Below are 27,769 nucleotides of genomic sequence, written 5' to 3' on the forward strand. Positions count from 1 at the left end.
CTTTTCAATAGTAAGATTGTTCAATTTATTTCTTTATTTCAACAAACACAATATCTGTAATATGTGTAAAACAACTGTGTTGCCGTACACAAAGTGTTCAATGGCATCTTGCATGTAATTATTAAACAGATTTCAAGTGTAGACTCATAAGGTTGTTCCAGCAACAAGATGTTTTTATTTTTGCGCGATACGTTACTAGATAATCCTAGGTACATGAGCATTACAACAATATATACTAAATTCATAAGTTTATATGTTGTAATCTACAAGTTAATCGGTATATTTTTCTACATAAATATAAATATTTTCGGTAATATAGTAAAATTTGTTCACACATTTCGATAAGATCTTTATGTACAAAAAATTACAAAAAACTGAATTGTCACGAAATTCATGATGACGTATACAAAAATGAAGATTTTATAAGTCGTACACGATTAAGAGGTATTTTATAGAGCGCATACATAGATTATTAGAAATATATCTTATGGAAAATAATATACACGTGATAATATATAAAGTAAGACTAGATGTGAGTGTCACGGATTCTATCTATGAATCTAAAGTCGATACAGTGTGTAGTTCCAGACACAATTTAGAAGCAAAATCGCCTGCCTTAACGCAAGAATATGCGGCACAACAACGGCTGAAAGCGTATTGGCAAGAAGAGAGCAAATTGTATTCGTTAATAATTAATATCTTTCTTTCTGATTTTTATCGATTTCCGTGAGGAATTTATGGTACGCTCACTAAGTAGGACACAATACTGAAAATAAGAATTATTTTTTTAGACATTCAACTTAAACATTTATTTGAAACAACCCAAGATTTCTTTACTTACCTTTGAGTATATAATCTGTTAATAAAGTAGGTACAGTTGGACTGTCTTCGCTAATTGCTTTTAATACTGCAAAATAAAATACCAGAGTTAAGCGTTTAATATATTCGCATAATTATTCAGTGATACTCACTTTTAATGAGAACTTGTAACGCCTGATTGTCTGGTGGGCCACTGTCCATATGATACGGAATTACGGTAGTTAAATACTGTAAGCAACGTTATTCAAATGAAATATTTTCAAATTTATACCTACGAATTCGACGTTCTGAAACAATCGCGAATTACCTTAGATTCTTGAAGCGATCTATGTTGTGGTAAAGGACTAGTACCATTTTGCATTTGATTTCTCTTTCTTGTGACATGATGCTGTCTTCGTCGATTTTGTACTGCTAACAACAAGGAGATAAATTGATTCTTTAATTCTTTCTCATATTCGAGCTCGTCGCGCAATGCAAGTTCCGCGATGAGAGTTTCGCTTAGAGCTCCCACCAAGGATTCCATCTCCCCGAGTAACTCAGTCAGTTGGCTGGAGGTAAGTTGTTTTAGCTCTAGAACAAACGATCATGATTCAAAATTATGAAGCTCATTCTGATGCTGTTTATTGGTTCGTATCTGCTTATGAAAATATACTTTTCTCGTGCAGCGGAGAGCCCAGAACTTCTCTGCTCCTCTCCAGTGCCTCGTCGCTATCCAATAAAGACCCATCGGAATCCGGAGATCTTTCCATCGACGGACTTTCCTACGCAAAACAGATGTTTTTCCCTCTTTCCCTGTGAATTTACCTCCTGAAGAAATTGTATATTTACCTGCATTATATCGTCTATTTCACGGAGTACCTCTTCCGCAGTCTTAAGCGGTTCCTCCGGGCTGTGAGTATCGGTGCTACTGGACAAGATCAAAGCATGCATGTCCAAATCAGTTGCGACAGCCTCATCTTCGCTACTTAAATCCTCTAGTTCAGGTCTATAGCAAACAAAACGAAAGCTTCTAATTTGCAAACGTCGACCGCGCTTTGTATATTTTGAAACACATTAAAAATTGTCCCTTTTATCGTTATCAACTATGTACTCTTGCAGAAAGAAAAGCAGCAAACAAAGTACACAAGCTGCTTAAAACGCTGCTGTAGGAACTATAGCTTACCTTTCGTGTGAAACCGGAGCCTCGTTCAAATTAAGCGCGGGCATGTGCATTTTCCTAGCGTACGATTTGCTCCAATCGATTGGTAATATGTTACCGAACGTACCGGTAATCGTCCACCACATTCTACAAGAAAAAGTACAAGCATTAAGTAGAGAATCTCTCGTTAGAGGATGAGATAACGAGCAAATTTTTTTCTTCCAGACGCATTAAATTTCATTAGGCGTATTATTAATTTCAATTACGCAGGCACGACACCAGTTGACTCATATCCTCCCGCTGAATTGTCGTCTGCCGTTGTTTCAAAACCATCAATCGACTGCGAGCGACTGCTATTTTTACATCCCGAGTCTTAACGATTACTCGGGATTAACAGCGAAGTATAATCTTACGTGACTTCGGAAAGGCACGTTTGCTGAAAGACGGTGTACATTAAAATTCGGGGCAAGGATGTTTAAGAAAATGCCACATTTCTAGCTACGAACTGTTCTATCTTTAAACTAGCCAAGTAACGGCAACGTATCGCGAACGAATTGTCTCGGTGAACTCTGTCGAACGGAGAACAATCGCGTGAACATCGTAATCTAAATTTCGTTGAGGCCTACACATCCTGTGTATCATCCTCGGAGACACGTTATCGTTTTAAATGCTTGTTGAAAGACACGATAAGATTCGAGGACGGAGACAGATGTTCAAACGAAGTCTCTGTTTTCTGGGATACCGTGTGAATCACTACTTCCTCGTAGGCGGTTCCCGGCTCGTGTACACACGTACACATCGCGTACAGATAAGTCGTTCAATCCCTTGCAAACAAAGTCTAACTTATTTCGACAACAATGCATCCATTCTAGGGAAATGAATTTTCGCATAGAATCGGTACCCGTGAACGAGATCCTATCAACCAGCCTTTCTCATACTTCCGATTTGTAAACAATCTCGGTTAGATAATACGATATACGATCTACAGGACGATCCTGTTCTCATTCTTCTATCTTTTTATTCTTATTTATTTTCTATCCGTTGGTTTAATTAAGTCTATTCCCACTACGATTACCAGATAATCGAGTAAACCAAACTAAACTCGAGCGAATCGATTAGACTCAATTAGCAGTGCAGCAGGAGTTTCACGGTTCGCTGGCAACCTTCAAATTTTTTCTTGTAATTATTCGTATCGATCAAATTAACTTCGTTTGTCTCGGTCTTATTATTCTCCTCATTTAGCCAGTTGCCGTACGGTAACGCTCGAGCGGTTCTCAGAAATAAAAGGAGAATAGAGGCAACATACGGCGGCCCGGTCGATGGTGTTGGATTAACAAATGGAGGTCAATTCGACCCACTCGAGTTTCTCATTAATGTTAAGTGCATTAAAGCAGTGACTTCATCCTGTGCGCATGTTAGTCCCATCATTCGGGACAAACGCCTAAACAACCCGACCAGATCTGCTGACGAATGAGTTATCGAAGCAGAAATGGTTCTTTCGGTATTCGTTAAAATTTCATTGGAATCGACGCGTACAATAATTCAAGGATAAACATCGATACTAAAAGATGCATTAAAATTGAATGAAAATACATGGAAGAAAGTAACGTCCTTCCAAGGGGATGGACGTCCCTTTTGAAACGACCTGTACATTTTTCCCCATTAACTGGAACGAGAAAAACGCAGTGAAATTGAATTCTCGGGAAGGCGAGTGTATCCCCTTGCTTATTAATTCATTCTTCGGTTCAATGATCCATGACAGGGCTTGTACAGTCTTCGTACGCTATCCGTTGCGTAACACGAACAGCTTACGAGCAAAAACAGCAGCTTTTCGACGATTCGTTATCCTAACAAATCGCTGCCATTCAATCTATTTTACTTAGTTCACAGTGAACCAGATAAAATAGCAAAGGAGATGAATAAAACGCGAATGAAATCTAGGACGAACGTCCTGCTAATATCTTCTTTCTTTTATTTTTTCAGACAATAGAAAACGTATTACAATGCAAAAGAGCCGATGCACTTTCGCTACATATTTCTACGATATTATCGGCGTGCCTGTTCTCGTGCACTTTTCATCGACATAAATAAATAAATTGAGAAGCAAAGAAAGGGGACACGAAAGAAAACGGCGCTCGTAGAAACATCGCACCGCGGTTAGCTGATACAGCGCAAGCGCTGCTTTATTGACGTTTGTCCAGCCGGAGGGGTGGCTCGATACGAACGACCGAACAAAACACAGAGATCAAATTTTCATGGGGCACCCCTTCGCGATTCGATCGATGCACGATTTCTCGCTACCGTGATCGCGTTACTGACCCGTTCCTCCACCGGCACCCGAATTTTCGTATTACTTTACGTTTCTCGCTTCCCTCGTCACGAGTTCTCTTCGACTACTTTTATACTCATGACCATTACTTAATCGACGGTAAATAGCTTTCCACGAAACGTACAAATACTCCATTGAACCGTACGTTCCAGAGAAATTGCAATGCGTATTAGTCTGAAGATTTCTTTTATTACACGAACGTCTAATCGGCGATTCTATGGATTTTGACGGCGAACTGTTTGGAAAAGGATAAAAAGAGGACTACGCGCAAAATGCTGCCGAAGAGAACGTACGACCCGTGGCCTGAAAAGGGGGCCATGAAAAAAAGGAAAGGAAGTTACGTGCCGTGGGGCGAGAAAGTCTTTCGGAGGTGAAAAGAGAAGGCTACCGCGTTTCGCGTTCAAAGGCGAGCGCACCCATTGGAGCCACGACCTTGGCTCTCTAAAGAGGAGAGACGCGTTTCATCCGTCGAACAACGCTCATTCCTGAGCGAGGAACTTTGTCTCGTGGCAAATTGGATTACGAACAATAGACCGGATACGCACGCACGGATGCGTTTATTCTTTCCGGCTTGGTGCATGCATATGAAAGCGGCGCCGATGCCGAATGAGACACGTGCGAGTGCACGTGTCCGATCTCTGCAAACCTCGGCCACTGACCTCTCGACTTCTCGCTGACGCTTCAACTTTCGATACGTCGATGCTCGATCTAAAACCGTGCTCGCGTTTGCGCTCGTTGAAATTCGGAAAATTGATTTCAGATGGATCTTAGTTTCCATCAAGGTGAAATACCAGGGTACGGTCGATTTGATGCTTCTCGAAGAAGGATGATCCTTAATTAAAGCTTCGATTAAGCTTCCCGACTTGGATAATTTCATTATATGTACGTATAGCGGTTTACGACGTCGAAAGATCCCACTATGGTGCCATAAAAAACTTTACCCAGTACAGAGGATCTTCGTAATAAACGTACTATGCGAAAATGGTTAAATCAAAGTAGACGTAAGCAACGTGAAAGAATCGAATTTATTTCCTCTACAACTCCGCCCCTAGATTTCTATAGCACCGGAATAAAAGAAGGAAATTTTAGGTAGGCGCCTGCCTAAGCAGCAGGTACATAATACGCAGGTATACGACTATACAAGGCGAAGAGAACTATGCGTGGGTCACTTGGACCTCCCCTGGTGGGTGAGAGTTAATTCTTTCCGTTACAATCTCAAAGTGGTTTTCCTTTGACATAACAGCTCCGGCCTCTAAAGACTACGGCGCCCTACACCGATGCCTTTTTTATAAGTTTATTTTCTTTTCTTCTCCGACCGCACCAGGCCGATGAAAGGCAGCAGAACGTCTAGACGAATTTGGAGAAAGGCACGACTTCAAAGAAATTTATGCACAACCGGAGTTGAAACGAGTTTAAGAGCCTCGCCGTGTTACTCTACACTCTACGAGTGAAGAAGATACAATTTTGCGCTTCGTTGAGCTTCACCTGCACCGAGTGGTTACGTGGTCGGATATATTCGGCCGGACACCTGCACCGAGGATAACAGCGTCGATTTTTCACGGAGAATATTCTCACGGAATCTCTGAAACCTCTTACGCGTCTCTCCGGTCAGGAATTTCAACTATTTTTAATTAGCTTTCACGATGCTCGACTTTTCCTGGAACTCTTCTTCTACGTCTGTTGCTTTAATTAATACACGAAGGACGAGTTATTTTCGTCCTTAATTGCGTCAGTACCGCGCATAATGAAATATACCAAGTATTCGGGAATAGAAATACCGTGCAAGTAAGTTATTAAATTCGTGCTTAATAAGCAAAAACGGGTATGTTAAAAGTAAAAGTTATATATCTATGTGGCTCATCTTCCAAACGTTGGTTTATCGGAGAAACCACGTATTCGTCTAATCAGCAACTCCTATCGGAATATACCGAAAGAGGAAGCGCGTCGTTACGTAATGTACCATGGTCGAGAAAAAGAGATTCGCAAGGATGAAACCGAGAAAATGTTAATAGAAGAAATAACGAGAGCACGCCTTTTGTTACGTGGAATTTAGAAATCGAGAAGGAACCGGCCGATCAAGCATCGATGTGCCGGTGCACAGCGCGCGACGATAGTCTAATTAGAAGGTAAGTTACTTTCTTGTTACGCGGTCTGTCCACTCCGCGGAGAGAAAGCTGCAGAACCCGCGCCGCAAACGTCACGTAGAGAGTACTCATGGCGGCACACTTTTCTTGTAAAATCGATACCGTGATCTTAAGGATCAGACATGTAACGAAAACCTGGCGTCTCGTTTAAACGAATTCAAACGCCTCGAATTACCATCAGGAACATATATACAATTACTTTGCTCCACTTTTTGTTCCAATTTTAACTCACAGTGGGCGTCCGTATATGAAGCTCGTGTACGAATCATAACCCATTGGCTTTTTACTTAGAAGAAAAAAAATCAATGGGGTCGATTCATGTACCGTCGACAAAAACAAGAGTATAATACCCGTTGAACCGTATCAATCTGGCGGTTTAGCGCAAGTAGCTGTAACGCTTCCTAATGAAACCATAGGAGTAACGTTCAAGCGATATCGGTTTAGCCAGAGTCATCGAGTGAAACTGTTTACGCGTCTTAACGAGAGTCGAAGAAAGCGTTAACACGAGATTACTTAAACGGAATATGAGACATTACTCGACGGAACAACCGATAGAACCGTAATGCTATAACATTTGCACCTCGTTTATACGATCTATAAACTGTTGCAAAAAGTTACATTAAATGGGATAGGTAGGCATCTTGAATGATGTCATTGAAATACCGATCCATGGGACCGGTAATTATTATTCGCACGGGATATAATATCGTAACGGTGATGACCGTAAACGATTACTTCCGTTGGACAAGAAGCGTGGCGCAACTATCATTACTTTATAACGAGGATCGCAGAGCTGCAAGGCGTAATAGATATCTCAAGGTAAACGCGACAATTTGAATGCGATAACTCCGATAATCTTCGGGGTATTCATTTACCCGGGGAGCCGCCACGCAGCGTCAGCAGCTTTACTTTTTTAATCATCGAACATGGCCGTATAAACCGGTATAACTGTACCGGAGATATCGCGTGACCCAAGGGTAATAGAAACTTCTCAATCGCGCACGTACTAACGTAATTTTCACTTGCGCGCTTTATAATTTCTTTTTTGCTGTCGACGATCCGTTAAAAAGAGGTCGTTCGATGATAATGCATAAAAGGAAAGGAAGGAAACGGAGCGAACTGCTGTATCTTCCATTCACCAGTAGATTATCTCACGTCTCGTACTAATTGACTTATCAAGGAAGCTTTTTCCTTTTGGAGCTACCGTTCGTAAACTGGTTGCCATTTAAATACTCTGATCAACTTCTACGTAATACCTACATTCGACAAACAAGATTATTACAATAAACTGTATAGCTTATAAATTTATATTTGCGTACGTCATGATGATAGGATATTCGAGAGAAAGAAAAAAAAAACGATTGACGCTCCAGAAACTTACTGGCACTCGTTCATAATTTCTTCCTGCGTGCGTACTTGCACGGGTGCCAGGGACTCGACGTTCGTGCCGTAATCGCGAAAGCAGGATGTTATCTTCTCGTCGAAGGTGTTAACGAGATCCTCGAGACTGCCGCTGAAGGGGCTGAACGTCCCCTCTTGCAGTATATCGGTACCATTTTCGTGCGTAGTCGCTGGCTCGTTCGCGTTACAATTCTCTCCGTAGCTCGTGTTTAAACTCGTGTCCAGCAATTGCTCTAAATATGACAAACAAGAGAGACCATCATCAGTATTTATACATCTATTATCTTTCTCTATCTTTGTCCTACTTTTAGTACACAGTGACACGTCAGTTTATCAGTCATCGTTCTTAATTCAATTCAGGGTAAAATAAACATCGATACGTTTCGATAGCGCGAGACGCAATAAATCATACACTCCGGAATGGCGTATTGTTTCTATACGTAATATGTAGAGGGCCGTGTCACAAAGGACTCGCTAGGGAGAGGCTATTAACATTTCCCTGTCACTGAAATAATTACACGAAGAACTTCTAAAAGCTTTCTGACATTTGCATGCTACTGTGTAATTGGATTTTGTATGTTGCTACAAACGCTGTGTACATATACGCAATTAGATAAATCAATATGTCTTATTTGCTAATTTGAAACTGAAATTTTAAAAATATCGTTGAGATATAATTGGATACTAGAAATCCTAGACTCGTCAAAAAATTAAGAAAACGAATGAAAAAGAAATTGATTCTTCAGTGTAAAGACACCCACTGATAGCCGGTGGGAGTGTTAATTTACATTTGCTACGGGTGTATTATCAGTTACATAAACGCGATGGATCGTACTTTCGCGTAGACGTCAGTGACGCATAGCGGATCGAATGTTTTTAGGATTAAATATCCGTGATTTTTCTATGAACACCGTAAAACATATATTTGCGTTTCTCTAGGTAGGAGCCCCGAAGGCGTTTCCAGGCCAGATTTCCAACGATGTATGTTCTACGATGTCGTGAAAAGTGATACGAGAGTTAAAGCGTATATGAAGGATATTAGACACCAATTGTACGCATGACGTAGCCTTTTGTTACGCGTTTGTCGCCCGAAGGTCGCTTCTTCACCGCTGCCTATACTAAGCCACCCTCGTCATTTAATTTGCACGTCCGCAAAATGAGCGTGACCACGCGTGCACGCACGTTTTACACGCTTAATGCAGAGAGACACACGAAACCTGTTCCCGCTACCGAGAAACTCTTTTGGTTTCGAAATTTCCGCTTATAGTGCCGCACTGGCGTCGTACTGGAACGCCTTTTTTAGTCAAAGTAAAGGAGAACATCCCAGGACACCAAGAAAACAACGCGTTTCCATACTCGTAAATCATTCTTCTTTCGTAACTAGACTACGGATGTTGTTTACGCAAATTTATAATTTAGTAGACTCAACCAAAGAAATGGAAACTAACTGTACGGATTCGTTTTACTCTTTAAACGTGTTCTTATATTCTTCTATATTACGCGCATTCTTATCATTTAAATTTCCCGTCGATGTATAAATAATACCCGCAGTCTATTCATAAACGAACATTCGTCACCCACTTTCCGAGTAATCGAAATCGATTGTCATAAAAATAGAGAAGGAGTAAGGATTATCGGAGCTCTATATATACTGACTCTCAGTTTCGCGAACGACCGTTAAGATCAGAATTTTGCCAATTGACGAAACGCGTTCGTAACAGAGACAATTCCGATTCGAAAACATCGCGATAAACTTTGATCCACAACGAGGTTAACAAGAGTCCGACACGGTAAGATGCGTCACAAATCGGGCAGGAAAGAGCAAAAGGAAAGTCGGCACGCGTGTTCCCTCGCACCTGTCAGTAGATTCATATTTTTCAAGCTGGCCGTGTCTTCCTCCTCGAAACGTGCGAGGGGTGCCTCGAACTTCAACTCGGCGATCTTGCCCGCCATGTCCCTCATTATTGACCGTGTGGAGAAGAACCGGCAGCGAAGTCAATCACCGTGATGAAATTCGGCACCGTACACTTGCGGCAGCGCCTCCGAGGCGCACCGTTTTCCTCGTTGTTTTTTATGATTTTTTCTTACAGAGGGGTAGAAAAGAAAAAGACTAATAGACACTACAACCAATTAGCGAACTGCGCACTATCCGCCGCCTGCAAGGCTTCGCGAACGACTGACGCAGAGGGAGCTTGCTCGAAAATAGTGGGGGAAGATGATTGCCGGTCGCCATGACAACCGCTGGCTGAGCGCGCCGGTGACACAAAGCATCGACAGTAACGTATCCCAGAAACCAAGTACCCTGTGAAATTAGTAAATATATTTTGTTAGACGAAAACTTTTAATAATTGAATTTGAGGTATACATATATTCAAATTGTCGAAATAAAATCATATAGGAGATGTATAGATCATACAGCGGATAATAAAACCATATAGGATCTCTCTTAACATTTTCATGTTACTCCCAACGTTACCGATTACGTACAAGTATAGTAGTTATCTGTATATTATACCTAATCGATAATATCACATGCGATTCGAAAATGTAAATTGTAATTGTTTGCCATGATATTGTATGAATGCACTTTAAGAGTACAAATAGTTTCTAATATCAAATGGGCAAAATGTAACTACAAATGAAGATGAAACATAGATAGATATAATCATTTTCTTAGATAAGTTCCTATACTAAACAGTGTCGTAACGAATTACAGAGGGCGTAGAAAACACTCTGAATTTTTCGAGGTCGGTATTACAGAACGTGAGATGTAAAGTTCCGTATGACGTCAGCTCTATCCTGTGTTTAGTCAAGGATTTAATTTAAATGTAATAACAATCGCGCGACAAGTTTCAGTACTTAAATATATTAAAATTGTTAATCCGGTTCGCTCCATGAAATAGAATATTACGTATGTAGGACAAAGGGCACAAATATCATATTAAAGTAATCTAAATATGCAATTCCGAGAGAAGATTTTTCTTCAGAAATATATAATTACTTATATCGTCATTACACATCGAATTCATTGGAAAAGAACCAGGATGAATTTCTAGTTCTTTTCATAACCACACCTCGTTCATTTTCGAGCAAAAAATAATTCATCATGATGTTCGCGATAACGTAGCGTGGCCTTACTAATGCACAAAGCAATTACTCTTAGGTGGATTTTGCCGACCGAAGGTCTGTTTTTGACATTTTCTGATCTTTCGATGGCCCCAACAAAGGCCAAAACAAGCATCCTCGAGCGCGATAAAGTAATTTGGAAAAGGACAAACTCCGATAGTAATAGTTGCCCCCATGGGTGGCTGCTTCGTAATGCCACATTATATAAGCGATTTACTAACACCTGCAACATTTCGATGCGAAACTCGGATATTGGGCCAGCGCACAAGGTAATTCACATACATTGCGAGTCGCGTAAAGAGTGTGATAAAAAAACACCACTATAATGGGGGATTGTAGTTAACCTTGATAATATCGGAATTGTTAGCGGGAGGTGGTGATTAATAGTGACAACAAATAAGATTTCTTTGATACACGATCTAGGATTGATATCAAGGAGATCGCTATAGTTGCATTATTAGGAAATCATCGGTGTAACAAGTGCCATAGATAAAAAGAGAAATTTGCATTACAGGAAAACTACCGAGAGGAAGTTTGAGGCGTGTAATTTTAAGTTTCGTTTCTCGCATGCCGATTAAAATTTATCTGAATAATCGATGGTACGATCATTTTAACAGTATTGGTAATAAAACAACGTTTTTCTGCAATTAAGAAAAGGATGTTGGCATAAAAGATTCATGAGGCACGGCTTATGGCAAGAAATAATGCTGCTTACTGTTGTGTTGGCGGATTGTCAGTCGCAAAATAACGTTGCTATTCTGTAGTTGAAATAAATCAATGCGGCTTACGCGCGGAATGCAACAATGTGTTGAGATAAAGAGAAACTGGAGCACGAAACGCGAATTAAGAGAAACTGCAGAGTCAATGAAGAACCCGTTATTCTCTTTATTTATGGATAGTAAGCGTTAGTAACAATAGATAGAAAAATGTTTCTTTCGATACCAATTCATTGTATTGCTGCGCAATATCTACTTGCAGACGTATATTATACGCATATCATTATGCTCGCCGCGTAGACGTTGAAAAAATTCGATTACACTAAAATGTAATCAATCATTTCGCTACTGCAATTAGTTAACATCTGTTTATGTTTGAGTGCTAATTTGTCTGTCGACGTAAAACAGATACGATTGAAATCAATCCATCGATGACTTTAATTGATTTCACCGATATAGATCGCAGGGTCTACCGAAGTAGAATACTTTGTAATTACGCTGTGCAAATAGTAATTACAAGCATCACGGTAATTATACGTGTCGAATGAATCATTGATATTTAATACAATTTCCTATTTATACACATAATTATCTTGCATCTCGTATTTTGTAGAATATTATTAAACCTACTCGTTCAATGTAATCTGGGCTAATAGCGTTAAATAACAGAGTCGATATCATAACGAATTTGACACACTGGATTGAAATATTAAACCGTACCAGGCTATCTCGCGATAAAGCATCACGGATTAATTAAAATTTCCGTCGTTTTATCTCATAAACAGAGAGTGACCTAAACCTCGAACATCGCGGCGTGTATGGTAAAGCAACGGACGGTTAAGTTGCTTAACTTAGTTATGGATAAATGAATGCTGGGGAGCATTTCTATGATCGGTCGACCCATCGAATTGAGGGTCCAATTACTGATAGTTCCAGATCTTGCAACCTAATCAAATTCAATGGAAAAATAGACCTGGGGCTACCCTTTCCATGGGTTGTTGTCGAAGGGACATTACGTGCTGGATGGTAATGACCCTCCCTATTGCTCTCACGTTGGCAGTGCGTAGTTGGCGATAGACTGAAGGGGACGCGTGTGTTTGAAAACAACGAAAAATCGTCTAGAAGGCCCGTTACTTCTTCAGGTATGTAAATGTGCCGTTATGTTCGTATTTTATCGAGAAAGAGACAAAATTAAAAAGGGGGAGATTTCGTGTAAAATAATACATTTTGATAGAAAGATACTTTTTGTTTCATATATTCCCTCATATTTCCCTCGGATAAATAGGCAATAGAAATTGGACGTTATCGAATACACGGCCGGGTCAACTGGTTCATCCAACAAGTTTGTTGCACGTAACGATAAATCGATTTTCTCACGTGTTAGAATAATCCGATCACCGGATTTATCGGATAAAGAAACGGTAGCGGAGTTCAAAGACGAATGTTTCACTGACCGAAGGTATACATTTTCCGTGAAACGAAGATGCGAAAGTTCACCGAGTTGCCGAATAAATATATCACCGACATTGGCAGTGTTTTCCTCGATGCCTTTGGCTTCTATTCTCGGACGAATCCGTGGTGCATCTCGTTTTGCGAACAGAAATAGCCGCTAGTATTTTACCTTGGCTAAGAAGATTTTATTAAATCTTTTACTAAATATTTCTTTTGAATCAACGTAAAATTGTCGATACTACTCCGTCTTTTTTACGAAATTTTATTCACTAAATAGCATTATTGGCTTACTGCTGTTTGCAAATTTGAAACGTAGCGAACAATTAATTGTATGTGTATTTATGTAGATAATTTTATCACCGAAGGTTAAACGGTCAAGAGAATATGACCAAAGTATGTAAACATTGACGAATATGAACAAAGCATCGTAGACGCGGACAACCGGATCTGTGTACAAGAATTGTTTCGTCCCGGCAGTGTCAGCTGTAATTCGATTACAAGCCCCGCTTTCGGAGCAGTGCACGTGCCTCAAGTACAAAATATCCTAATACCACGTTTGGTGTATTTGCATTAAGAGGTTCAACTTCGATATTTGGATATTTGGATTAGTCGACGGAAATTTGGAGAGCTTTTCGTATCGAGATCGTCCGAGCTACGCCGAAAGACCAGCGGAAGTGGGAACTATATATCCTATCTGTTTCTGACTTTATTGCGTGAATCCACACGCGGTACGGTAAGTTACAACTCGTCATCTGTACACTAGGTATTGGCTACTTTTCGATCATGCGTGTCATGTATCGAGCTTCAAGGTGGCAAGTCTCTTAGCAAAAGGGGTGACGATCATTCAGCCAACGCGAAACGACGCTATGATCAAGACGTTCGTGTTTGTTGTTATGTTAAATAGTAACTAACATCGACCGAATACCTTCCACGGAAAAGTTAAGTTTCGCATTCTTTTGGAAACTTCGTTATCCAGCCGCGTTCGGAAACATTTTTAAAACAAGCACGAGGAGAGAGCTTCGACTAAACTCTAAACGAGATTAGCCTCGATTGGAACGATAGAGCGCGATCGAATGTCCGGTGATCGCATACAAAGCTTGAATACTAATTTTCTTCGCTATATGTTTACTTGACATTGTTTCAGAAGACTACTGCGTAGGAAAAAACCGTGATATGTCGCGTGGTTGATTTAGCGAGCATTATTATTCGATCGAATCTAAAGAGAACGAACGTTTTTTATACAAAGGGAAACGGGGAACATGATCACCGTTCGAATGGTCGGACCATTTGCGTAAACCGCTCGGCTGAGCTAACTGTTCGTGTTATCCGCATTTTTTTCCCAACACTTAAGTAATTGTCGTGCAGCGAGCGATAACGTAATTGTACAAACTCAGTCGAGTGCAACGTATTATTTTTTATCTTTTTGCGTCTCGAGCAAGCTGTCCTCAGCATGTGTTCCCTGATTGATAAAAGATACAACTCCATTGTAGCGTCGATTACTCAATAATTGTATAATCAGAAAGCTATATAAAACGGCATTAACTTATATAAGTTAATTACCGCTCAGTTTTGATTAGAAGTTTCGAATTGGTCGAAACATTGATTAATCGGTACTTACACGTGTAAACGATGCTCATATTATTGTCAAACGACTCGTATAGCGTTACGAAATAAAAATCTCAACGTGAACAGGTATTAAACGGTACGTGAGTCTACCTAGTACATTTGAAATAATCATACTTCCGCGCATAGATCGATTCGAAGGCATATCCTGTATAATTATCCGTGTAAATCTCAATTAATTCCAGGGCACGACAGAGGGTTCAATAGTAATCAATACATTTATATGTCGGTTAATAGATTTATTACGCAGAACATGTTACACTCCTGTCTCAAGGTAAACTCGCCTGAATGTCACTCGATATTTTATGCCATAGATCAGCTGATTCAACGGTATATCAAGAATCTTTTCATTACAGATATGTATGTATATAGAAAATATATAGTGTATGAAATTACGAATCATAATGGGTACATTGAGGATCTCGTCTATATATTTGTGTCTCGTGTTTTGAATAAAGGTTACACGATAACTGTTGATAGGTGAGCAAATGGTTCGAAGGAAAAAGAGAAAGAAAGTCATCTTGATTTTATGAGTCGTAACTTTTTAAAACAGGTACTCTATACCCGCGATAAATTTACATGCAATTATTGCTACTTTATTCCGATTGGTTTGCCACTTACGGATCTGGCACCGCCTCTGCTAGTCGATAGAGAATCATTTATGTGTACACGTAACACGTATCGTGATCTCTTAACGGATGGATGATTAAGTTACGACCATATATATCATTGATCGATCGACTAACGTTAGGAAGGGATTATTAATGAGCATTAAAAATCTATCGCATAAATCAATAATGCGTATCGATCAGACCAAGTTGAATTCAAAATTTTTTAAACTCGATGAAATAGAGGTCCTTTTAATTCTTTGTATAACATTGTTATTGAAATTTTTAATATCATTTTTTCCGTAACTTATACGGCTTACGTTACTCAATGCCCTAAATAACGGTACATTCGATACGCGTATCCTTCTACGCCTCTCAAGCAATTCAAGTTCTGATTGAATAAAGAGACCCGATCTATTCGCGTCTAAGAAACACATCAATGGTATAAATAATTGCATCAATCATAAACGCAACGACACGTCGCTGACAATAACACCTTTGAGATAAATCAATGTCGGACAATTAATTCTTCCATCGGTCTACACGATTTTTCATATCGCCACCTCCTTCCCCTTTCATCTTTTTTCAATGGGATCACGCGATGCAATGGCTGCACTTGTTCCAACTTGCTTGCACCATTATCGTTTCATCTCGGACTAGTGGCGAATGATTTGTAACAAATTTGCTCAGGAAAACGTAGAACGATGAAAAAACACGATAGAAAACACGAGAAGGAAGATATAGTGAAAAAGGTCAACGTCGTCTGATCACGGAGATCGTTAGCGGTTTAACACCTCCTATCGAATCCGGTTCGAAAGGATTCCTAGAAGAAACGAACGATTGTTATATTTCATTGTCGTATGCGTTAGCGATCGCCTCGTTTATCAGGCCCCGCGATCAAAGGCTGCAGAAACCGGTGATTGTATTCGCGTTGTCGACCATTACAGAATACCTAGCAATGTCCATCGGAGGTCCGATCGAAAGATCACCGGACGATAGACAGGATGTCCATGTAAACGCCTTTAGAAAAATGAAAGAAAAATGGGTCAAGAACTCTAACTGAGCTTCACATTGTTACAAAGATCTTGAAGGCTGCGAGTTAGTATCTTTTTTTTCGTTTTTTAAATTCAATATGACATCGAAAGAGGATATGGAACGATACTCAATGCCCGGCAACTAAAAGTCGACGTCATTGAATGCCACCTAAGGCATGGCTACGGTTCTCTTCGCTGACCTTCGCGGGTTTAGATCGACGACAGTTCCGTGATCGGTCCAGAGCACCTTTTGCGTTTCGTACAATTCAGTGGAATTGCGTAATTCGTGGGTAAATAACCTCAGCTCCGAATCCGGTTCGCGCTTCGTGACAGATTTCTTTTGTATCGCCGAGACAAACGGTGGTCCACGTGACCAGACATTCCTCGAAGCGGAAAGCCAGCAACATTCGATAATCTACATCTTGAAAGTTTGAACGGTGCCTCCACTAGCCTTTGATTGGTATTGCAGTAGATCGACGGTAGGGAAGAAAAGGACGAAGGGACGACGTAACACGCGAATCGACTTTCAATTTCGAAAGACGGTATTAAAGTTCGAGCTATTCGATATCCACGCATGCATTGGCAACCGACACACAAGCCCCTTCCTTTGCATTTAAATACAACCGCGATATCTCTTTATTCTACGCGAACGTTTTGATCAGTACCAAGTGAAGTAAAAACGAAATGTTGGAGAAGATACTCGGTGATTTTCCGAAACGAATACGTGTTTGCGAGCTTAATCGGTTTTCAGTGTCACGAATGTCTGTCAACACGTGAATGACGGAAGTCGATTTATCGGCAAACGTTGTCCAATTATTTTTCAATTTTGTCTATCGCCACATATGTACACTGAACTTGAATTAAACACCTTGCGCCGGAGCGAAGGAACTCGTTTGTCCACCGACGCAAATACTAAGAGATTTTTAATGTGAAAAGAAAACCAATTGGAGCTTTCTGTACGCACGAAACTGTTATATTTCCGTGTCACGTTGCAATATGTACACGAATCATGAGAAAACGTGACAGTTGTAATATTGTACGGGATTTTATTGCGTATCGCGGAATGTCATGGCAGCTTCGAGGATAATCAAGTTAGTTAATACCACAGGACCCTATCGTGCGCCAGGGTCTTATGATATATCGCTGAGTAATTGGCATAAATAGTAATTTCACTCTTTTTTTAAATTTCTATTAAACGTCGATCGCGTGTCTCAGGCAAACATGGACATGTGTTTAACGCATATTATCTTTTTGCTATTTGCCTCCCTGAATCGATTCATTTACATAAGCGATATTAAATGCTAGAACCTGTACAAATGTATCTGAAATATTAGATCTTCCCTCGGTTGTTGCGTCTATGCTAAATTACACACGATGGAGACATCATCGATAATCAAGAGACTTGAAAGAGGAACTCGCGCGACTAATTATTAGCGGAAAGAACGGAAATACGTCGCGAGAGAGATGATCGAACGTGTACGCGAACGTTATGTAAAATATCCTTTCCAATTCCTAAAAGATGCATATCAATCTCGCTTGAAAAATCTTCGTTTCCTGGCGAAAAGATCGATTGTTTAAGCGACAAACCATACGTATAACGAAAAAATATAAGAATACAAAAAATCGAGCAAGACACGCTGACGATCAAATGCCGATATTGCTGATCGCTAAGCATCCTAAACGGTATTCGTCTGTCCCTGAACCTGCAAGAATGGCTTTTGCCCGCACTGAGAGTATATAAGACTGACGACGTCCTATCACAAAGCGCAGTGTTAGATTACCACCTCGACGTCAACAACGAACCTCGCGTTATTGACAAACTCGCCGGTGTTTCTACATTCAGTGGTCAATTGAATCAATAATTGTCATCGTTTCGAAACGATATCATCGCCCAAATTTTAACCAAACCGGTTTCGAAAGTATAAGATTCACGTTGAATATTACATTATGGAAACTACAGACTTGGTTAATTCTGCTCTTAGCGATGTCGGCAAGAGTCAGACCACTTTCGCGAAAGATGTGCCAAAAATGGTCAAGTATACGGTAAGCTGGCAATATTTTTCGCTTGGAGATTCGACGATATTGCATCGCGATAAATTTTACTACTAAATAGTTTTTTTCGTTGTATACGACCTGAATGGATCATACGTTAATATAGTAGATTTAATAAACATAACATTTTTCTGTACTCGTGTAAAAAACAATACAAACTTAAGTACCACGTTCTCGATAATATTCGATAATTTTATCTATATACATTGGGTATCAATAACTAATTTAAAAAAATATCTACATTGAAATGATTAAATGGCGAAACCGAGAAAATGTACAATGAGGTAGTAACAGTATAATATTATTGATGAGGCTTTTCTTTAATATCCTGTACAGATGGTGGAACGAATTCTTTTACAGCGAAAAAGACGTAATTGTGATTCTGGAAATCAAAACCCACTCAACTTGTATTAGCTGTCACGAATCATTGCATCGAAATAGATTAACTGTAATTCAGCCCTCGCCAAAGTTGGTCATTGATGATCAAGATAAAGCGTTGCGCAAATAAGAACACATCGCGAATTGCTACGTTAATTGTTGCGTGTGAAAGCGTTAATTCAATTCCCGTTGTCGCGAAAACAATGAATTGTTATTGTCCTGGTTGCATTAAGTTACGTTTACTTATATATGCATTGTTGCACCATACATTGCTATGCAGAATTCGTGCAATCAGATATGCTGCTACTTTGTCTAAGCAATGATCCGACTACCAACTATCAACAAACGTAATCGAACAATTTATGCGAATCTTTACACATTTACAACTTTCGTAAATCTTTTCTAAATTTCTTGTCTGCTTCAGCTAGCTGATTCAGCGAACAGCGAAAGAATTGACATGGACTATCAGATTGAAACAGTCACTAAAGATGATAAGCTCAGGATACTTAACTTTCTCAAGAAGTTCTTCTTCAGAGACGAACCGCTCAATCAGTCGGTCCAATTGCTATCAAATAGAGAAGACTTCACTTGCCGTGATTTGGAGAATTATAGTCTAGCTTCCCTTGAGAACAATCTCAATCTGATGGCAGTCTTACCGAACGGTGTTTTAATTGGTGTAGTATTAAATGGTAAGAATTTGATCTATGTGTACCAAGTATTAACAATATTTTCACTGTTCATTGGGATATTTACGCGAAAGCTGCTGGAGCTACGATTGTGTTAACCAAGATCCTGATATATCTGGGTTAACAACACAATCGGGTACCAAGAACATTCTATTTTCAGCAGGAACAATGATATGCTATGAGCTAAAAAGTTCCACGAATACGAAGTGGTGACAAGTCGGTCGTGATGAATAATTATTCCTCAAGTTTGTATATTAAAGTGAATCTAGGGTAATAGGATGAGCAGATACTTTAAAATAGTGTACAAAATATTCGTTCATAATCTTTGGAGGCCATTGCTATATTTACGAGACGTATCTTGTTTGAGCATCTAGCAAGTAGTCTATTGTTTAATACTACTAGATCGGTACTGAAGATAGGAAGAATCGTATTGAAAGACTCGCGTGATCTTATGATTATGTATTTTGCTGAGGAGCTAGATTTAAATGAATCAAATTAAAAACAAAGAAAAGATTCAAAGAAAAATAGTAGATACACCTACTAGAAAACGTTACTAGTTAACGTTATATAAATTGTTGTGCCAGTATCGAGCAAGCGTGAGACATATTAATCACTATCAGTTGTCGCAATCACAGTAATTAGATAATTCTATCGACAGATCTAGTTATCCATATGCTTATTCAAATAAAAAAAACAAATCTAAAAATATATAAGGGAAATTACAGTTTCCTATATCTCTGATTTTTTCGTTTTCGTCCATAAACTTTTTGGTGTAGACCAAAAATACTCAGAATTTCACTTGTGAAACTTGAACAAGAAACATCTTCGTAGTCAATGTAAAGATAATTATGTTTTAAATACAGAGCCGATGTTAAAAAGTTACCTTCGAGATGTAAATTATTAAGGCTGAATTACATTAACTACCTGATATTTATGCAATATAATTTATGCAACACATTTAGCTTCATGGAGACGTCATAATAAATTAAACAGTTACAACATAAATTAGAGTTAAGCACGCAAATTTTGCGCGAGTATAATCGATAAATTGTGCTTGTTAAATGCAGGAAAGATGGATCCTCCAAGCGACGAAGAACCACATTTCATAGCTACATGTCGAAACCCAAAATTCAAAAAAATTCTTAAGTTACTGCATCACGTGGATCAGAATGTAAATAGCGAAGAAAATTTTCGAGGGTTGAATGTTTTGGAAATTAAAATAATTTCCGTAGATTCTGACTGGCGAGGCAAAGGCGTTGCCAAAGCGCTGCTAGAAAGAACACTGTAAGTCTCACTTTGTTAATTAAGTCTGTGGCGAACACAGTGAATCAATCGCAATATCATTTTATTAACTAAAATATTGTTATATATAATATATTATTGAAATAATATTTAATAATGCTTAACTGTATATAAATAATTTACTCACGAAAATTTGTCTGTAGTGAAATTGGGAAAGAGAGAGGCTTTCACGTAGCACGTGCCGACTGCTCGTCCTCTTTTTCTGGGAGACTTTGTACTCGAATGGGCTTTAATCGAATATACGAACTCAAGTATACGGATTATCTAGACGAGGATGGTAATCCTGTATTTACCCCCGCACATCCACATGTAGAAATTGTTTCGTATGTTAAGAGATTGTGAAAAGCGTCATGATACGTATTTGAAATCAAGTACCTGTTTAAAACCGAGTATAACGTTTCAGAAACGCACTCCTATATCTACGTTACATTTTTCTTATTATCAACTATCCGTACACGTGATACATTTCTTTTCTGAATGTTTCTTTTCTTTTATAAATATTTTTTTTCTACGAATTAATCTAATATCTCTATAATTATTTCTTCGCGATGCTATAAAAACGAATTGTGCCAAAATGACAACAATAATAAAGTTTAAAAAATAACACGCACGTTAAGAAGTACATTTGATTTAAACGATGTATAAAAGTTACACGTTCTAATTTTATTGAATGTGTTTAAAATATGTATGAATTTGTTATTATTCTGTTGCAATGAATTTATACATACAAATAAAGATAACACATGATTTGTATGTAAACATAATTTCTATTAAAAACAATTTTTTCACCTATAAATACAATTTTTTTAATTTAAAATATGACCTATTTTACTTAAAAAATAACATTTTACAACACATGTATTACTTCGTGTAACGCATTTTATGTTTTTGTACAGCAAAATTTTTAAAAATTTCTCTATGTTATAATATGTGAATCCAAGTAAATACATTTTCACATATGTTATTTATCACCTGTAGGCACGGTATGTTCTGCCATAATTTTTTCCAACATTTCTAGCTTCTCTTCAAGTGTTTTATTTTCATACTTTTTATTATTGTTCTCAACTTCTAGTATAATCTTACCACTCTTTCTTAATGCTGCATTTTGACTAGCATTTGACCATACTATAACACGTATCACTTGAATTAGTAATCCTATAATCAGTAGGAACACCCACAATATAATTGCTTTTCTTTTCTCTGCTTCAGAAGGTTTTCTTCTATGTGTTGTATAGTACATATCATATGCATATTGGTGACAATTATTAGATCTGAAAATAAATATAATTATAATAACGATTAAAAATAATTTTTGAAAATAATTCTTAAAATAAACATAGTTCCTTTAAAAAATATACCTAGCATTCTGATAATAGTAATTTTCACGAATATTATTCTTCTTCAAATCAATATCATAACTATGTTTGCTCTGTTTGTTGCTTAAAATACTATAGGCTTCATTTATTTTCACAAACTCATCGTGATTTCCTTTATTGCCACAGTCAGGATGCACCTAAAAAAATACTTAAATTATCATTTATTTGGTATGTACTTAAAATATTTTAAAATACCACAAAATTAAACATAATTGGAAAAATATTTGAAACATTTAAAAAAATGACTTATACCTGTTTAGATAATTTGATATAAGCATCTCTTATTTCTTTTTGCGTTGCATTTGAAGAAATATGCAATACTTCGTAATAATTATATTTGCGTCTTTAAAAATCATACTTAACATTAACTGATGCATGTATGTACGTAGTGAAATATGTTATTTTCAGATTCTAACCTTTGATAATTATAATTTCTATAGAAAACATGAATTAATGTAGGTACTTCAAATTTATACACACGAAAAATATGTGCCATGTCCTCAAAATCTTTTCTGTATATAATTGCAAACTTAAAAACAATTTAATGTAATTACACGTTAAAACACTATTATGCTTCTACGACATTACGGAACTGAAGTTAGTGATGTTATAAAATTATATCGATGACGTTAAACTTTTATACCAATTAACTCCGCCATATTTATTTTTAAATTAACATGTAAATTGTTAAAAAATGTAAAATAAATTATGTAATAACACATTTTGATATCAAAATGTTATTTCCAAATGAAAACGAAAACAAGACCAAAAGATTCATGAATTAAATATTTATTAAAAACCAAATTCAGTTTTCATAATATAATAACAATTCTCATTTACGTTTGGTGTATAGTATAAAATATATTACAATATGTATACAAGAAACATCCTTAATTATATAATAAGATAGGCCTCAAGCCCAGCTCGATGTCTATGCATTTCAGGTTTATCATATTACGCAATTTATGCAATATTTATTATGCGTTTTGCATAAGCTCCATTATTATCAAAAAAATTATTATGTACGTAATTTATATTGTATATCTTATGTACAAATTGTACGTTATGACAATGAATTATAATGCAAGCCTTTATTAAGAGATATGAGATTAACTAATAATGTATAAAACCTTGCAATTTTATAAAAATTGACATATTACTTAGGTTTTATTTGATTATTGGCTTGCCACTGTAAATAATACTTTGAGTTCAAGTGCATTGGCACAAATAATTTTTGTTTTATATTGTATGTTAATTACGTATCTATTTTAAATGCATTATATAAAAAACATACATTCAGTTCGCTAAAGAGTTGCAATGTAATACATTAATACAATCACATTCTAATAAAATCTCTTATTAAAATAACGACTACAATTTGTAACTTCAATCAAAATATATAAAAATTTTTAATTATATTGCGCGCATGTACGCTATGCATTTTTATTTTTTTTTATGTTTATGTTCTTAGTTCAATTTGTAAGAAGATCGTAAATATATTCAAAATTTTCTATAATATTTGTTTACGAATATCTATATACGGTCTTCTCAAAATTCAAGATATAAATATGCATAGGCAATAGAATACTTCACTTTTTTTTTTTATATAATTTGAGATAGTTTCAGTTTGCAAGAATTAAATTTGTCATTTGCTAGTAGTAAAATATATACGTGTTTGTGAAGTTTTTTTACTGTTTTTAACAATTTAAATATGAAGGCAAGTTATTTTTTTTAAGCAATCTGAATGCTTTCAAGATCACTATATATTCAGAGTATGCCTACTCGTTCTTGTTCTCTTGTAAAGGGACATACGGATATTTCGGAAAATCTACAGCATCTACTGGATTTTTAACTTTAAAACTAGGAAATAATCCTGTCATACTAGTTCTAGTATTGTATCCTTTAGAATAACCGTCCCAATGATTTCCAAAAACTTCAATTAAATCTCCTACTTTCAATTCAATTTCACCCTCCTTTCTCGGCTTATGATCTAGAATAGCTTGATGAGGGTGTGGATTTTGACCACCATAATAGTAAATATCATCTAATGACGCGAAACGATTATAAGCATCCGGATAATATGTTTGCATTAACTCATATGCTACACGGCACACTTGAGAACTGAATGTGCACACCAAATAGTCACATTCGGATAAGAGATGTATATCGATAATTATTCCTTGTAAAGAAGAATCGGAATATCGTTTCGCAACTGAAGCTGTCTCTGCTATTTCTGGATCTCCTATTATTTCATAATTTGAATAACGATTTCTTGCCGTTGTGATCACTTTTGGATCATCGCTCGCTAGAAAAACTCTTCTAACTTCTGGTTTTGGTTCAAGTTCGTCGAAATATTGTTCGACTTTAACCATATATTCGTCTATATCGTGATAAGCAGCTTCAGTACCAACTTTATCCGTTCTCCGTACATGAACTCCAACAATAGGTTTTTTGAAACCCAGTTTTTCCTTGGCATTCTCTAATGTTCTTTTCACATGTTCTTGAGGTCGCATTAAATACTTTAAAACTTGTCCTACCCACCACACTAAAGGATGGCCATGAAGTTTCTCTAACCTTGAAGCTAAATCAGCTGGTACACTTGGTGGTTGAAACCTTGGTTTTGGATAAACATTATCCACAATTGGCAATGAAATGACTTGTTTAGATGAGTCACCAGGCCAGTTAGCATGTGATGCTCCAATTGTAGATACACAAGTCTCGCTAAGTGGTTTAAAGACTGATTCCCAACCATCTTTGTGATACCTCCAACCTTTAGATCTAATTATTAATGTTCGCTCTGTACCATAAGCAACTAAGAAACAATATGTAATATGATGAATCTAAAATACAAAATAATGTACAAAATTTCATTTATAATGATTTATATAAATTCTTACATTTTATTTAAGATAACTTTTATTTACCTGACATCCAAATCCACAACCTTTGTTTAAACTGCAAACCAACTTTCTTGCTTTATTGCAATCACTAGGATTTTGTAAATGCCTGAATCTTCTTTGTACAAGATCAGATAATTCTTTCGCTTCCTTTTTACGCCATTCATCATAGCCATCTGCTTTCATTAATTTGTCAATGTCTATTATGAGAGATCTTTTATGATCCCAAACATTTTTTAATGTGTCCTGTATTTTTTTCTCTCTTTGTTCATAATTAAGTTTATCAATAGTTTTCCTAAATTTACTTAGTTCTGCATTAATATAATACCTGTTTAAAATATTAAAGTATCTCATGTAACATTCCCATATCTTCATATACAGTGACAAACTATACTTTAGATGCTATATTTACCATGTCTCTTGAATATTATTTCTTATCATTCTTCTTAATTCTTCATATTCAGAAGAAGGGACACCGTGCTTAATATTATCCTGATGATCCAGCAAATCATCATAAAGAGAAACTTTCTCAAGTTTTTCTTGTATTGAACCTAAATGGTCTCCTTGAATAGATTTTGATCTTTCTCTGGAAATTACGTTATCCTGTACAACGAAAAGATCACAATGCTCTTTGTTTTAAACTTCAAATAAATCTGTCTGCTTTTATAATCTCTGGTATAAACTTACCCTAAAATTATATTTCTTAATGCTTCATTTTGTCTCTTAAGGATTTCAAAATCATTGACCATTTGAGCTAAACGTTGAGCATTTTCTTTATTTGTAGGACTCTCATTATTGGATGATAAATTATTTGCCTTAAAGATATGTGATACTGATATTATTAGTACCAAAAGCCATGTAGCCAATAATGCTATTCCTACTTTCCCTAACCAACCAGGTCTCCCTGACCAAAATGTTGCCATTTTATATTATGATAATAGAATTATATTATATTTGATGAGTTGCATTACGTCATCTATAAATGTAAAATTATCACTCTTTTAATGGAAAATTTGATTACATGACAACTGTTATGTAACAAAGATAGAATATTAAAAGTACATTGAGACAGTATTTTGTGAGTACAAAAAAGAGTTACTTGAATTCCTTTATTAAGCAATTAAGAAATGTATATTGTAGGTGTAACTTCACAATAACAGTACAAATTATCCTCAATAAAACTAATTTATCAGTAGGAAGTATGAATGTACAAGGTAATACATAATGAAATAAAGTTAAAAAAGGAAGTAAAAATATAATACAAGACATATTATTAAATTATCATTAAAAACATGATATTAACATGTTTTTATATAAACCACGAATAATCTTATGTTGACGAATTGAATAAAATATCAATCTTACCGTGTGCTTCAGCATTTCTATAAAAAGATTTCAAATATGAAATAGAGAACATTCGTTATCATCAACGTAATCATAGGAACAAGTTCTTTGCATCAAATTGTCAAATTTTTTTTCATGTGCGAGTACAGCCATTAAACACTGTTTCATATGGCAAGCGCAGACAGTGTGAGTTACAATTTACAATTCTTTCGCATACATTATGAGCCGTTTGCATTGGAGAGTTAAATACTCTAACCATAGACTCTAACCAGTAGCTATATTGGTTTTACAGTATTCAAACATGAATTTCTCGAATAAAATTATTACTAGCTATTTGTTCACTTAACAAATTAGCTACACAATATCGTAAAGTATATGAAATATTTTATCGACAATATTATACGTACATTTTTAAATTATCCTCTAAACTATACAATTCAATTAATATTTAAGAAATCGATCATATATGAGATATTACAAATGTGAACAATTAATTTTAAAACACGACTTTTATATCAGATGGCAGTAAATATGCTACGTTTAAGTCTAACATGAAACATCGCTATCTATTCGTTTCATCCATGATTTTGTCGTATAACCTAGAATCTTGACACTTTAAGTACGGCGTTGTGTAAATGTGAAACGGACGATTAACGCCGAACAAAGTCTACGAACTTTTGTTTAAACGTTAGTTTTAGTGTTATTAACGAACCGATTGCTGAGGTGAAAGTAAAAATCAAGTTGGAAGTCGCGATTAGAAAAAGCATGAAATTGACAGAAATAACGTATTGGTTTGGTATCGTGTCGCGGTATTTCTAAACGCGGGTTGGTTCTCTACCCTCCCCTCCCCTCTTGCCCTCCGAATCCCTTCTGAAAATCTCGTAGCATCCTTGCGCGCGAAACACGCGTATGCCGGTGGACGCACATTGTGTGCCAGTACTTCGATGTACATACCTGTGAATAGTGTATTTTAAGCTTTAGTTTTACGGGATGAGCGTGTGAAAGACCGAAGCGTACATAGTAACCACGAAAATATCGAGTAGTATAGAACGAAACGAACGATATTTGTCAATTGATTTCAACTATAGTCATCGCAATAATTGAGGTAAAGCTTGTAACGTAAATCGAAAGAGGGAACACGTCCATTATCGTACCTGGTATAGTTTCGGGGGAAAGCGATTCGTTAACATCAACAACGATACAAAGAATCTAATTTTGCGAATCTTTTGGTTCCTCCCCCTCTCTACTTTCCTACCCTTAATTCCCTCTCGTCCGTTGATGAACAAGCAGTTGTCGTTTTTTGCATGTTTCACTTTTTTTTCTTCGGCATTCCCTCAGTTTCAT

At 37.0% G+C, this 27,769-nt stretch overlaps 4 protein-coding genes across 9 annotated transcripts; 1 reads left to right on the forward strand and 3 right to left on the reverse strand.

The window, feature by feature from the left end:
- Position 1: 1 nt before the first annotated feature.
- Positions 2–10,006, reverse strand: LOC126925045 (fasciculation and elongation protein zeta-2). The gene is made up of 9 exons (XM_050740205.1): positions 9,688–10,006; positions 7,812–8,064; positions 1,982–2,104; positions 1,648–1,804; positions 1,472–1,580; positions 1,127–1,389; positions 972–1,047; positions 842–907; positions 2–766 (listed from the first exon to the last, which is right to left on the reverse strand). The coding sequence occupies exons 1-9, from the start codon at positions 9,791–9,793 to the stop codon at positions 750–752; spliced, it is 1,170 nt and encodes a 389-aa protein (XP_050596162.1). The 5' UTR covers positions 9,794–10,006; the 3' UTR covers positions 2–749.
- Positions 10,007–12,655: 2,649 nt separating this feature from the next.
- Positions 12,656–21,572, forward strand: LOC126925102 (arylalkylamine N-acetyltransferase 1-like). 5 transcript variants are annotated; one of them, XM_050740330.1, is made up of 5 exons: positions 12,678–12,815; positions 13,473–13,858; positions 19,245–19,509; positions 20,574–20,790; positions 20,952–21,572. In XM_050740330.1, exons 3-5 carry the CDS (start codon positions 19,278–19,280, stop codon positions 21,148–21,150), a joined length of 648 nt encoding a protein of 215 aa, XP_050596287.1. In that variant the 5' UTR covers positions 12,678–12,815; positions 13,473–13,858; positions 19,245–19,277; the 3' UTR covers positions 21,151–21,572. The 5 variants fall into 5 exon arrangements, with proteins under 5 accessions (XP_050596296.1, XP_050596287.1, XP_050596307.1 ...); XM_050740350.1 differs by having other exon boundaries at positions 12,681–12,815; positions 13,491–13,858; XM_050740359.1 differs by having other exon boundaries at positions 12,798–12,815; positions 13,603–13,858.
- On the reverse strand, positions 21,019–22,834 carry LOC126925130 (chaperone protein DnaJ-like). 2 transcript variants are annotated; one of them, XM_050740420.1, is made up of 5 exons: positions 22,601–22,834; positions 22,437–22,527; positions 22,167–22,321; positions 21,892–22,079; positions 21,019–21,183 (listed from the first exon to the last, which is right to left on the reverse strand). In XM_050740420.1, exons 1-5 carry the CDS (start codon positions 22,678–22,680, stop codon positions 21,176–21,178), a joined length of 522 nt encoding a protein of 173 aa, XP_050596377.1. In that variant the 5' UTR covers positions 22,681–22,834; the 3' UTR covers positions 21,019–21,175. The 2 variants fall into 2 exon arrangements, with proteins under 2 accessions (XP_050596377.1, XP_050596367.1); XM_050740410.1 differs by lacking the exon at positions 21,019–21,183 and having other exon boundaries at positions 21,556–22,079.
- A 123-nt stretch (positions 22,835–22,957) lies between these two features.
- LOC126925019 (alpha-(1,6)-fucosyltransferase) lies at positions 22,958–27,007 on the reverse strand. Its single transcript, XM_050740124.1, has 5 exons — positions 26,447–27,007; positions 25,769–26,057; positions 25,494–25,667; positions 25,109–25,409; positions 22,958–25,024 (listed from the first exon to the last, which is right to left on the reverse strand). The coding sequence occupies exons 2-5, from the start codon at positions 26,002–26,004 to the stop codon at positions 23,963–23,965; spliced, it is 1,773 nt and encodes a 590-aa protein (XP_050596081.1). The 5' UTR covers positions 26,005–26,057; positions 26,447–27,007; the 3' UTR covers positions 22,958–23,962.
- Between the last annotated feature and the right edge of the window lie 762 nt (positions 27,008–27,769).

The sequence above is a fragment of the Bombus affinis genome, chromosome 2, assembly GCF_024516045.1.
Source record: "Bombus affinis isolate iyBomAffi1 chromosome 2, iyBomAffi1.2, whole genome shotgun sequence".
Classification (NCBI taxonomy): domain Eukaryota; kingdom Metazoa; phylum Arthropoda; class Insecta; order Hymenoptera; family Apidae; genus Bombus; species Bombus affinis.

Bases quoted from the DNA above. Each gene is read 5' to 3' on its own strand.
- LOC126925102 (XM_050740319.1), top strand. From the start codon at position 18,338: ATGGAAACTACAGACTTGGTTAATTCTGCTCTTAGCGATGTCGGCAAG. The intron at 19,510-20,573 runs GTAAGAATTTGA...TGTTAAATGCAG, and splicing joins AATTGGTGTAGTATTAAATG to GAAAGATGGATCCTCCAAGC. The intron at 20,791-20,951 runs GTAAGTCTCACT...ATTTGTCTGTAG, and splicing joins GCGCTGCTAGAAAGAACACT to TGAAATTGGGAAAGAGAGAG.
- LOC126925130 (XM_050740410.1), bottom strand. From the start codon at position 22,680: ATGGCACATATTTTTCGTGTGTATAAATTTGAAGTACCTACATTAATT. The intron at 22,322-22,436 runs GTATAAGTCATT...GTATTTTTTTAG, and splicing joins ATATCAAATTATCTAAACAG to GTGCATCCTGACTGTGGCAA. The intron at 22,080-22,166 runs GTATATTTTTTA...ATTTATTTTCAG, and splicing joins TACTATTATCAGAATGCTAG to ATCTAATAATTGTCACCAAT.
- LOC126925019 (XM_050740124.1), bottom strand. From the start codon at position 26,004: ATGGCAACATTTTGGTCAGGGAGACCTGGTTGGTTAGGGAAAGTAGGA. The intron at 25,668-25,768 runs GTAAGTTTATAC...CGTAATTTCCAG, and splicing joins TTAAGAAATATAATTTTAGG to AGAAAGATCAAAATCTATTC. The intron at 25,025-25,108 runs GTAAATAAAAGT...TTTGTATTTTAG, and splicing joins GTTGTGGATTTGGATGTCAG to ATTCATCATATTACATATTG.
- LOC126925045 (XM_050740205.1), bottom strand. From the start codon at position 9,793: ATGAGGGACATGGCGGGCAAGATCGCCGAGTTGAAGTTCGAGGCACCC. The intron at 1,581-1,647 runs GTAAATATACAA...TGTTTTGCGTAG, and splicing joins AAATAGACGATATAATGCAG to GAAAGTCCGTCGATGGAAAG. The intron at 1,390-1,471 runs GTATATTTTCAT...CGTTTGTTCTAG, and splicing joins CTCTCCGCTGCACGAGAAAA to AGCTAAAACAACTTACCTCC.